The sequence below is a fragment of the Panthera uncia genome, chromosome X (genome assembly GCF_023721935.1).
Source record: "Panthera uncia isolate 11264 chromosome X, Puncia_PCG_1.0, whole genome shotgun sequence".
NCBI lineage: Eukaryota > Metazoa > Chordata > Mammalia > Carnivora > Felidae > Panthera > Panthera uncia.
This window is the reverse complement of record NC_064817.1, coordinates 92,859,601-92,871,707: the sequence shown is the minus strand read 5'-3', so window position 1 is coordinate 92,871,707 and position 12,107 is coordinate 92,859,601. Positions and strand designations below refer to the sequence as shown.

Here is a 12,107-nt window from a genome sequence, read left to right as displayed (position 1 = left end):
GGGATACTCAGAATTGAAATGAGGTGGGGAGAGTTCCTGGGGTTAGGTGTGCGAGAATGAAGGCCAATCTACTCTGTTTCTGGACTGGAGTTCAATCTGGATCCGAAATTTTTACTCTGTAAACATGTCTATTGATGGATGTGCCAATTTTTGGTTTCCTTCAGTTTTAAGATTCCGTTAAAAAAAAAAAAAACAACAACTACAGCTGGGTCATAGGGGAACTAAGAAAGAAAAGGAGTTTGACTGTCCTCTAGTAAACTGTGAGAACTGGCAGAATCTTAGGGGTGAAAGCTCATGGTGGTAGTTACCATGCCAGCTCCAAGTTACCAGGAAAGACAGTGGAAATTGTCACCTGAATTACCTACTATTAGGATGTTCCCGAAAGTTAGCAATAAACTCCATCCAAAGTGCCTCTGTAGTTTTTGGAAGTGCCATGGATTGTGAATTTAAAAAAAAAAAAACAACTCTGTTTGAGCTTCTTAACTCTACCTCTAAAATACATCTTATTGGAATAAGTAATCTTTTCCTTAGGGTCCCTCAAACATCTTCTAAAGTATTTATCTCATTAAGACTTAGGTAACAGGGGCGCCTGGGTGGCTCAGTCGGTTAAGCGCCGACTTCAGCTCAGGTCACGATCTCACGGTCTGTGAGTTCGAGCCCCGCATCGGGCTCTGGGCTGACGGCTCAGAGCCTGGAGCCTGCTTCCGGTTCTGTGTCTCCCTCTCTCTCTGCCCCTCCCCGTTCATGCTCTGTCTCTCTCTGTCTCAAAAATAAATAAACGTTAATTTAAAAAAAAAAAAAAAGACTTAGGTAACAAAAAGAAGAAAATAACTAACATAGACTGCACGTCCCAATCACTGTTAGGGATTTCTATTTACCTTAGTAGCTGAAGTCAATATTAACAGGTTGTTGCTACAAGTACAGACCTTACAGCTGTTCCCACTTCATGATTTCCTGCCTTCTCCTGGATCTAAGCCCGTTCTCACCTCTTCCAGAAAAGACAAGCATCTGTTCTAGGAATCAGAACAGAAACTCTGCGTATCAGGCTAACCACTACCCTTTGGAAAACTTAAAAAACGTATCAGTCCGCATCAGTTTAATTTACACTTTGAGTTGAGATATATTCAATACATCATGGGCACCTTCATGTGAACTCAAAATGAACAATCTGGGTTTTACATGGTATGATCAAGACTGCCCTCTGTTGGAATAGAAGGAAAAAAGTGGAAATTGCAGTGGGAATTACCTTGCTATGTTTCTTTTCCCCATATATCTAAAGTGAAACAAACATACTCTAGAAGGAAAAAAAAATAGCACGTTAGTAAGATACTACCACGCTTTACATTTTAAGACATCATAGCTGAAAACCCGGGTGTTACAAAGAGTGGCCCATTTAAACCATATTACAATAATATGTTTTGGTATACAGACATATACACATAACTACTTGTGGGCTTGTGATATTGTATCTTTCTAGATTTATTTGCTACAACTACATTAGCACCACAAAGCTCCACGCCTTCACATACAATTCTAACGACATTTAAAAAACCTGTCAATGTAAGTGATGAGTCTACATTGTGCTCTGTTAACGTTTCATAGCAAAGATCTCTGGCATAGCCATTAATACCTAAGGAGAAGCTTCTTAAGCCCTAAAAATTGGAGCAAGTGGTATATTTTTATAATGACACTAAAATACTTTCTATTATTTAAAATCTCAAACACGTACGTAAGTTGGGAGGACAGCATACTAAACTCGCACATACCCAGCACCCACCAGCTCCAACAGTTATTAACTTATGGCCATTCTTGTTTAACCTCTACTCTGGACGTGTCCCTGCTCTCCCCCCACTCTCCCTACTTCCTGTATTTTTCTGAAAGCAAACCCCCAACATCATATATTTTCATTAGTAAATGTTTCAGTATGGTTTTTTTTTTAATGTTTATTTATCTTGAGAGAGAGAGAGAGAGAGAGCGAGAGAGACAGCACGCGCGAGCAGGGGAGAGGCAGAGAGAGAGGGAGGGAGAGAGAATCCCAAGCAGGCTCCACGCTGACAGCTTGGGAGCGAGAGCCCAACGCAGGGCTCGAACTCACAAACTGTGAGATCATGACCCGAGCTGAAATCAAGAGTCGGACGCTTAAGCGACTGAGCCACCCAGGTGCCCCAGTATAGTTTTTTCAAACACCTTAACTACCATTTTGTTTGCTGACATCTTCTGCAAAATTTTGAAAGCCTTTAATAAACGTGCATGGATTATCCTCTCTTTGCTTTGAAAGACATGCGCATAAAAACATCACTTATGTGCGCTACTTATTTATTTATTTTTAAAGTAAGCTCTACGCCCAGCGTGGGGCTCGAACCCACGACCCTGAGATCCAGAGTCGCATGCTCTACCGACTGGGCCAGCCAGGTGCCCCTGTGTGCTATTTGAAAATTTCTTCTGATTCATTCTAATTTTTCCTTTAGCGTTGAGTAAGGATGTACAAATAGCTCAGCAAACAATCTAGAGCAACTTCCCACCTTGAACTAGGAAGCAAGACTGAATTTTCCCCCAACAGCTTTGGAATGGAAATGCATTATATACGTATATACATATAATATATATGATACGATATATATACATGTATGTATATATACATATAATATACAACATAACACATGCGTATATGAATATATACATGTAATATATATAACATAACATATGTACATACATACACGTATATATACATACACACACGGTTCTGACGTTGGTAGAATTACTCAGCTCTACAGAAGAGGACAAATTCCAAATTCCAGTCACTGAAGCTGCTCCCTTAAGCCAGCATCTACTCCAAATGAATGCTTTCGGACAGCTGAGGCCATCTCTAGTCTTCCAGATCACAGAAAGACCACTGCTGGGCTGAAAGACGGTCTATCTCTTAGCTAATTTCTATGGTAGCGTAAGCATTCCACCGCCATGTTTTCTCCTGTCTGCGTGAAGAGCCTGTATTGCTAGCTTTGATGTTGCCAAAAGAGTCGCGTATTTCCTACATTATTAGCAATTAAGCTGTTGGGAAACAAAGGTTATTATTTTATCCCCCAAATAAGGAGAAAATTTATGCAAATAAATGAACAGGACTTACTCTAGAAGGATGAGAATGTTTATGAGCTCCTGAGGAGATACTTTATTCCAGTAAGTTAAGAGAGTATCTGAAAATGAAATAAAGAAGGTGGTGGATCTTGAAATCAGTGAAGCAATTAGTACAGTGCACCCCAAAGTACCAACAACGTAGCGTCAACAACCATCCACCCACAGCCAGCTGTTTCATCTATAGCCTTCCCTCCCATCTCATTGCCCAATGCACACACTGTATTTGTTTGAACTAATCCCAAATGTATTGCTTCATCTGTAACTCTTCTAACAATTATTTTTATTTACTTGGTAAGTATTCTTCTGTACGGCCGATACTCATCTTTATATCATTCCTGAGACAGAGGAAGGGAAACAGAGCTAGGGTTTTTAATGGGCTTCTTCAGATTTTATGCAACGGGCTGTACTTATGTGCATTTTTTCCAAGGGAAGGTCAAATACCTTTGGCTGCTACTCAGAGGGCTCTGTGAACCAAAAAGTTTGAGAACTTTAAGCTTTGGGAGAGAGATTTTTTTTCTTCCTCTTTGTCTTTGCATTATAAACTCTGAAGTCCTGGCAATATGTAAATACACACACACACACACACACACACGCACACACACACACACACAGTTAAAAACAAAACAACAGGCTGAAAATGGAGTTGCTTATGCTAAGCCCCACATCACCAAACCAAGACAATAACAGTTTGGGGTCTCCCAGGAATGGAATCTTAAACTGGTCAATTAGGAATCATCTGGTCAGCACTAGTAAGGCAATCTGCCTGATAGAGCCCTAGCATCCCCTAAAAAAAAAGTGACTTTGCAATAACCAACCCATTTTCTTTCCTTGTGTAAACTTTCTTGTTCCAGCTCCCTTTCACCTATAAAAGGCTTTCATTTTATATAGTTCCTCAGGAATTTTATTTGCTAGATTGAATGCTACCTGATTCTAGTCAACTTCTGCTCAAATAAACCCTTAAAAATATGCTGTTTATCTTTTAACCATATGTCCACGCACATATATCAAACTGTTTCAGATATAAAACTCCCTACAACCTATCGCATATACTTCTCTTTTGACCTGCTTTCTTTACTTCCAAAGAGCTACTTAGGGAGATTTAAAAAAAAAAGGGGGGGGGGAAGGGGGAGGGGAAGGGGAGGGGAAAGGGAAGGGGAAGAAGAAGAAGAAGAAGAAGAAGAAGAAGAAGAAGAAGAAAGAGGAGGAGGAGGAGGAGGAAGAGGAGGAGGGAGAGGAGGAGACGAAAGGCTGCCGCCACTTAACTCTCCTTTATTTTTTATTGTTATTTTTTTTAGATTTTATTTTTAAGTAATCCCTACACCCAAGGTGGGGCTGGAAACACAACCCCGAGATCAAGAGTGGCAAAGCTCTACCTACCACTGAGCCAGGCAGGTGCCCCTCTCCATTCCTTTTCTATGCTACTCAGCTATCATAGTGCCCTAGCTCTTCTTCTCAACGTAAAAATCGTATAGGTTGTGGCCAACGCGGCAAACGACAAAATTGCCAGCCCAGCTACAACCTGGGCAAGATAGGGATGGAAGACTTGGCCCTGTCGGCTATGGGGAGGGGGGTGGAGGAGGGAGGAACGTAGGGATTTTGCCTTTAGTTCCACCTGTTTTTAAGACCATGAGTATTGACAGTTTCCAGTGATTACAAAACACGGATCCTCAAGAATAAAAATGCTAAAATAAGGTCAAATTAGATTTGTTTAAAAAAAAAATAATCCCAGCAGTGACTTCCGGTCTCCCCCGCTTCCTGCGTTTGGTTGCGTCTCCGCTCACAGAAGCCCAGATAACCCAGAAGCCACTGGGTTTCCGGCCTCTCCTCAAAGGGGCAGCGTGGAGGCGCCATCTTCCCGCTCCCGTGCACCAGATTTTCCCACCGAAAGTCTGGTGCCCCCTTTCCACCGGAACACCAGAACTTTCTGTCCAGCCATGAGCCACCCCTGTGCCAGCCCTGTGCCCCGAGAGAGCGTCGGAGAAGGTCTGTAAAACGGGTGAAGGCCTCATTCGTGCCGCGGCCTAGTTCTAGCCAGCAGCCCCTCCGCCATTTTGTGGGCGGCCGCGAAGGCGCCGTCAAGCCGTTGGCCCGTCTCAACCGTTTCTAAATCCCAAATCGGTGAGACATGATGCAGAGAGGGAACGTGGGGAGAGGAAACAGGGGAGGTGGCAAGAAACCTTCGGGAAAAGAGAAATTACAGCTTAGTGTACGTGATCTGTCGTCTGACGAATTTAAAAAGACCTGGCTAATGCTCAAAGAGCTCCATGACCAGGAGCTACGCCGTTTACAGGCAAAATTAACCAGTTTGAGGAAAGAGCGATTGGCTGACGGAAGGTGGTCGGGCTCCATAGCCAAAATTAAAGAGCTGACCGAGCAACAGAAAGTCCTCAACAGCACCATTCGTAACTTGCGAGATCAGTTAAACTCGAAAGAATGCAAGCGCTGTTCAATAAATGAGACCTACAGGAACACACTGCAGCAAGAGTTTTATGGGATCCAGCAACAAAACCTTCACTTTATTATGGAGCTTACCGCAGAAAGGAATAACTTAAGAGAAGAAAACAAAAGGCTTTCTGCAAAACTGAGAATGACCGAGCAACAGCGTAACGCTTCTCTCAGTAGCGACGAGGACTTAATTCCTTGTACTCAAGCGACTCTGCCAGCTCTTTCGGACACGGCGTTTGCTCAAGGAGCTCGGGTGCATCTGCCCGTGAGATCGACACAGGAATCAGATACCGACCAGCCGAAATCTGGAGTTCAAAAGGAATCGCAAGAGAGTTCGAAGTTTCCGGTCCCGTTTTACAGTCAGGACCTCTTTGAGGTGCCAGAGACCTCTTCTGAGATGATTTCTTCTCAAGGCAGTAAGTCCTCCTTAGAGAGCAGTGCCAACCCGAAGTCCCCTGAAAGTTTAATGTTAACACCTACACCCAATGCTCCAACGGGGTATGGATTTCACGAGGGTTTGGACAATCAGGAAGAAAAGCTCGGCCGGCCAAAAAGGAAATACGTCTCAACACAGAGGACCTTCACACAGAAGTGCAAAACTCGGATGGACTTCTGTTGGACCCTTTCCAGTACTTCTGCCTCAGAAAACCCACCTGTTCAATTGGTGTCTGAAACTTCAGAGGAAAATATGCCTACTTACACTAGACGTAGCATATTTTCCTCTTTTATAGAGACAAAGGAAGATTCCCCTTTAAGTGTACCTCTTGTTGACTCTGGCGGAAAAAGTGGTGGGAAAAGAAGATTAATGGCTAGAGATGTGCAGCGCGGCACTGGGTTTCCTGTAAGAGACGGCGGGAACCAGACAGCTTCCAATGAACAATCCACTGAACGATTCACTGTGAAGAATACTAATGAACCTACAGGTGCAGGGTATGGTGCCAACAAGCCTCAAGATGATACCCAAAGTGTCAGAATAAAGAGAAAAGCCAGGGTACAGTCCAAAAAACGGGAGAAGTAACTTCCCCTCGTCCTCTCAAGAAAAATGTTTTTCTTTAACAAGAGGACAATTTTCTCGTCACTTCAGACTGTGTAACTGATTACCCCTGACTCTGATTCCGTTTCTTACCCCTGACTCTGATTCCATCTCTCAGGAAATAATATGCAAAACGACAAGAACAAAACAAGTTGGGCAAATGACTAAGACATCAAAACGGTGAATTATTGCCAGTGAATCACAATCAAATACAGCCACAAAGAGAGAACGACGTTCATTCTTTAGAAGTGTTCGACCTCCGGGGCGCCTGGGTGGCGCAGTCGGTTGGGCGTCCGACTTCAGCCAGGTCACGATCTCGCGGTCTGTGAGTTCGAGCCCCGCGTCAGGCTCTGGGCTGATGGCTCGGAGCCTGGAGCCTGTTTCCGATTCTGTGTCTCCCTCTCTCTCTGCCCCTCCCCCGCTCATGCTCTGTCTCTCTCTGTCCCAAAAAAAAACAAAAAACAAAAAACGTTGGAAGAAGTGTTCGACCTCCATATAAAAATGGAGAGGTCTGCCATGTTTTTTGTTGAACTTAAGTTGCTACTGTTTATGAATCGAAAGCCAAGAGAGGACCTGAAGGGTGTGGACTTGTGAGAGTTCAACACTTAAATGTACATAGATTGACTAAAATATTTACCAGGCAAGACAACGTAACTAGGATACATCCATTGAGAAAGATCCAGAAGCGGATTTTTTTCAGAACAGGATGAATAGGACTTTACGCGTACAAAAGATAAAGAGCAGATACGACACAGACCGTATACGAGTTATGAAGAATGTGCTTTTAAACATCAGAAAGCAAGAGCAGAGGAAAGAAAAACCTAATGAACAAAGACCACAGATTTTCAACAAGCAAGGTCAACGTTTACAAGAGAAGCAAGAACTATGAAGTTCTCAAGAAACAAAGCAGTTATGGGCTTATCCATGACTTTAAAAAGGCAGCCAGAAGCTCGTCACTGGCTACCACAGCGGCGTGCGTGTGCACGTGTGCACACGCATACGCCAACCAGAGTGGAGGAGAGAAGAACCAGTCATCAGTACCTCTCCCCCTCCTCCTTTTCTTCCTCCCCCTGCCCCCATCTTACTTTCCCTGGGCTGGGGTGGTATTCAACGACTTTTTTTTTTTTTTCTGTTGTCGTGGGTTTTTTTTTTTCATGTGTCTTTTGGGCCTTTTTTTTTTTTCTTAAACATTTATTGAGAAAATTCATGTGCCATATAACACGGCCCATTTAAACAGTGCACAAGACAACAGTTTATAATATTTTCAGAGAGATGTAAAACCATCCACCCAGGGTTAGAATATCGTCATTACCCTGAACAGAAGCCCCGCACACAGCCGCAGTCACTATCCGCACATGCCCACTTTCTGCCTTGCAGGACAACAAAAACAGGGAGCTGTGGCTGTAGTTGTTTAACCGATTCATTATCTCTTAGAATGAAATGCCACCAGCATTGAAAATGATCTCCCTTTATTGATTTCTTTACCAAAACAAGGGAAGACATCCTATATAGTCTCAGTATAATCTCTGATTTTTATTCTAAATCATATAGTCTTAGAACTTAAGGATTATAGTTGTTTTGCTATTTGATTAATATATTCTCATATTTGTTATTAGTATCTAGCTATTTTTAGGATTACTTATTTACTTACTTACTTAACTATTTTGAGAGAGAGCAAGTAGGGGAGGAGCATAGAGAAGAGGACAGAGGATCCGAAGTAGGCGCTGTGCTGACATCGAGAGCCCTATGCGGGGCTCAAACTCATGAACCGTGAGATCCTAACGTGAACCGAAGTCCGATGCTTAACCGATTGAGCCACCCAGGTGCCCGTGCCCCATATCTAGCTATTTTTATTAATGCTTTATTTATTTATGTTTTGAGCGTGAGAGAACGCGAGCAGGGGAAGGGCAGAGAGGGGAACCGAGGATCTGAAGCAGAGAGCTTCAGCAGAGAGCTGTGCTGACAGCAGAGAGCCCTGTGTGGAGCTCAAATTCACAGACTGTGAGATCGTGACCTGAGTCGAAGCCAGATGCTTAACAGACTGGAGCCATCCAGGTACCCCATATCTAGTTATTACTTTTTATTTATTTTTTAATGTTTATTCAGTTTTGAGAGACAGACAGACAGAGTGTGAGTGGGAGAGGGAGACACAGAATCTGAAGCAGGTTCCAGGCTCTGAGCTGCCGGCACAGAGCCTGATGCGGGGCTCAAACTCACCATCCGTGAGATCATGACCTGAGCCGAAGTCGGACGCTTCACCAACTGAGCCACCCAGGCGCCCCTCTAGTTATTTTGTAATGTCTCTCTAGCTAGGTAGCTATCAAATTATTTCATGTTTTTATATCCTAAGTTATTATAAAATAAGATTTAAAGTCATATTGACTAAGAATAAAGCAAAAGATAGAAAATAAGGAAGATATAATAATCAGAACCCAGGTGCCTTTATGTTCTTCATTCCTGCATACAGGTTTTTTAGCAAAAATACTGAGAAAAGGAAGAAGGGAAGGAATTGTGTAAATAAATGTGGTATTTTGGAATAAGATAACCTTCTGATTTTATTTCCAGAGGACATGCAGTTTATGAAAATCCTTTGGTTATTCTATCATATAAAGAACTGGTAATACCAGCAAATAATACAACAGAACACCAAGGGACAACAAAACGGAGCCTGAAAAAGAACTCGACACTGTCCAGTACGATACAGTGGTTCTGTGAAAATAACACCGGCATTCGTTCCCCTCGGAAAACCCCTCCTGTCTTTTTGTTTGCTTCTGTGTTCCAAATCCTGGGTCCAATAAAAGCTAAAGTATTAAATATGACTTCCGGTTATTATGGTTTCCTTCTGTTTACATCGGTCATTTATTTATTTTTTTTTAATTTTTTTTTTTTAACGTTTATTTATTTTTGAGATAGAGACAGAGCATGAATGGGGGAGGGTCAGAGGGAGAGGGAGACACAGAATCCGAAACAGGCTCCAGGCTCTGAGCTGTCAGCACAGAGCCCGACGCGGGGCTCGAACTCACGGACTGCGAGATCGTGACCTGAGCCGAAGTCGGCTGCCCAACCGACTGAGCCACCCAGGCGCCCCTTACATCGGTCATTTAATGCGTTGTAAGTGCTGCCTGAAGAAACACGTTGAGCACGTCTAAAACGATGGTCTCATCTTAGAAATTAAACTTGAAATTAAAAAAAATTAATTCAAAGAATCAAACCCGTATGGCCCAAACGATCCTATATGAAATTAAAAATACAGCAACACGTCAGGGTCTTCAAAGATGTGTCTCTACGGTGCGTGTATTCTGCGTACCGATGACGATCAAGTATTTGTTGCACGAACCTGGGAGGGTGGGTGGGTAGTAGAGATCGTGCTTAATATGCTGGCAACTCACCTTCAGAAATCATTTTTACTATATACAGGTAGCACATTAAGAGGCTTCTGATTTCATACTGATCCAGTCGGTTATACTGGGATATACTGTTCCTTGTAGAGCTCTGTCGGGTCTGTAACACAAAGACAGGACTTTTGTGAAACGATGTTGGTACTGTAGTTTCCCACAGCCTTGAACTCAACCATTTGCGGGCTTTTTTGTTTTGTTTGTTTGTTTTGACGGGGTAGGAAGAGCAGAGGGAGGTGGGGAGAGGGAGAGAATCTTAAGCAGATTCTCAGCCTGACGCAGGGCTCGATCTCACAACTGTGAGATCATGGCTCAACCGACTCAGCCACCCAGGCACCCCAACTCAATAACTGTTTGTATCCGTAGTCCTGTTTGGGAAGATTCTAAACCTAAACCCCAGTTGTTTTTTTTTTTATCATACTTAGAAGGTGCATGAGCCGAATCTTTGCTGCTACTGCGTAGAATATTAGCACTAGAAATCACCCTGCGGTCTTCACCAACAGAATAGCCATGAACACCCTGCTTTGTTCCCAGAAGTTCTGTGTGTTTTAGCAGTAGTAAACAAATTTAAATAATCAGATGTGGCTATTCCAGGAAAAACAGCTTTTGCATGGAGGAACTTAACTAAGGTATATGGAAGCATAGAAACGCTTTCATTTGAATCTTTCAGAGTTTCTTAAGACCCACCCTACAAATAATAGGCCAGGAAACCTCTAGTTTTAAAAAAGAGCTAAGAATACACGATAATTACACCAAGAAGAACCCAGTGATACTTCAAAACTAGAACTTCTACAGGGTAGCGATGTTCCCATTATTTAATGACTTTTGTTAAAATATCAGTTGTTAAGCATGACAAGATCTGACTTGTTCGGGGATTTATATGAATAAGAGTATTAATGATCCAAAGATTATTCACAAGTCTCTTTAACCTCTCTGTCCTTTATCTGCCTTACCTGTGACAGTGCCTGTTGACATAATTCTAAATGACGTGAAATGGGAACCTTTGTGAATAAAGTGCTATTTACCCCAAGGCTCAAGGAAGTATATTCCAGTGGTTCTCAAGGGGTGGGTTCCCAGCCAGCAGCATCAGCATCACCTGGCAACTTAGAAGTACAAATTGGCAGGCCCCACCCCAGACTGAATCAGAAATTCTGGGGGTGAGGCCCAGCCATCTGTTTTTAGTAAGCCCCCCAGGTTATTCTGATGCCCACCAAGAATGCCGTGGTATAGGAGAAACATTGCTCGAGTCAGAAAACCCGAGTTCAGATCTGGCCTGCCACAGCTGTGTCACAACCCCAGCTTTCATTTGTAAGTTGAGTTGGAATTTATTATTATTTTTTTCATTTTATTTGTAATGTTCATTTATTTTTGAGACAGAGAGACAGAGCGTGAGTGGGGGAGGAGCAGAGAGAGGGAGACACAGAATCCAAAGCAGGCTCCAGGCTCTGAGCTGTCAGCACAGAGCCTGACGCGGGGCTCGAACTCACAGACCGCGAGATCATGACCCGAGCCGAAGTGGGCCGCTCAACCGACTGAGCCACCCAGGCGCCCTGGAATTTATTCTAACCCTAATTTTATATGATTCTACGATCTTACATAGCAGTGTGACAAGGCTGTATTGGTCTAAAATGAGGTTTCTTCTGGTTCAAGGCAGACATATCCCAAACTTGAATGTTAGAGACTATATTCTGATTAAGTGATGCTGGGACACTGAGATCATCAATTTGAGGACCTAATCTGTCTTGCTCCCATGTTCATGACTCTACCACAAAAGCACGAAAGGCTGAATTAACCCTGCCAGGAAGGGATTTAAATGACAAGGTGCATTCGATATTTTAAACCTGAACCTGCCCTATCTAGAACAGGTTACAGTGTGTGAGGATTCAAGGAGGTATTCAAAGTCAGAACTCTTAATGATGAATGCCTTCTCCTCCATAAACAGTTTTAAATATCCAAGTAGCAGCTGCCACGATAGGAAGGAACCACCACAACGTCCAAGAATTATTATGGGATGCTTTTCACAGGTCCAGGATGGACTACAGGAGAGTCGAAAGCCTTTCACTTACATAAAAAGAAAGACTGTCGTCGCCTAACATATTACT

General features: G+C 43.0%; 1 protein-coding gene, 1 long non-coding RNA gene and 1 other non-coding gene across 7 annotated transcripts in view; 1 reads left to right on the top strand and 2 right to left on the bottom strand.

The window, feature by feature from the left end:
• The window catches only part of DOCK11 (dedicator of cytokinesis 11), a 199,309-nt gene that overhangs the window by 56,910 nt on the left and 130,292 nt on the right, over positions 1-12,107 (bottom strand). For 4 of the 5 annotated variants that reach the window (XM_049644754.1, XM_049644750.1, XM_049644753.1 and 1 more), the window contains 3 exons: positions 10,000-10,111; positions 3,125-3,191; positions 1,247-1,294 (listed from right to left, as the gene is read on the bottom strand). In XM_049644754.1, the coding sequence (XP_049500711.1) occupies positions 1,247-1,294; positions 3,125-3,191; positions 10,000-10,111 (227 nt within the window). The remainder of the gene's footprint in view (positions 1-1,246; positions 1,295-3,124; positions 3,192-9,999; positions 10,112-12,107) is intronic. The other variant, XM_049644752.1, reaches the window with a different exon arrangement.
• TRNAQ-CUG (transfer RNA glutamine (anticodon CUG)) lies at positions 2,342-2,414 on the bottom strand. The gene has a single exon. It is a non-coding gene; the product is annotated as a tRNA-Gln (tRNA).
• Positions 7,093-9,429, top strand: LOC125932250 (uncharacterized). Its single transcript, XR_007460559.1, has 2 exons — positions 7,093-8,665; positions 9,176-9,429. It is a non-coding gene; the product is annotated as an uncharacterized LOC125932250 (long non-coding RNA).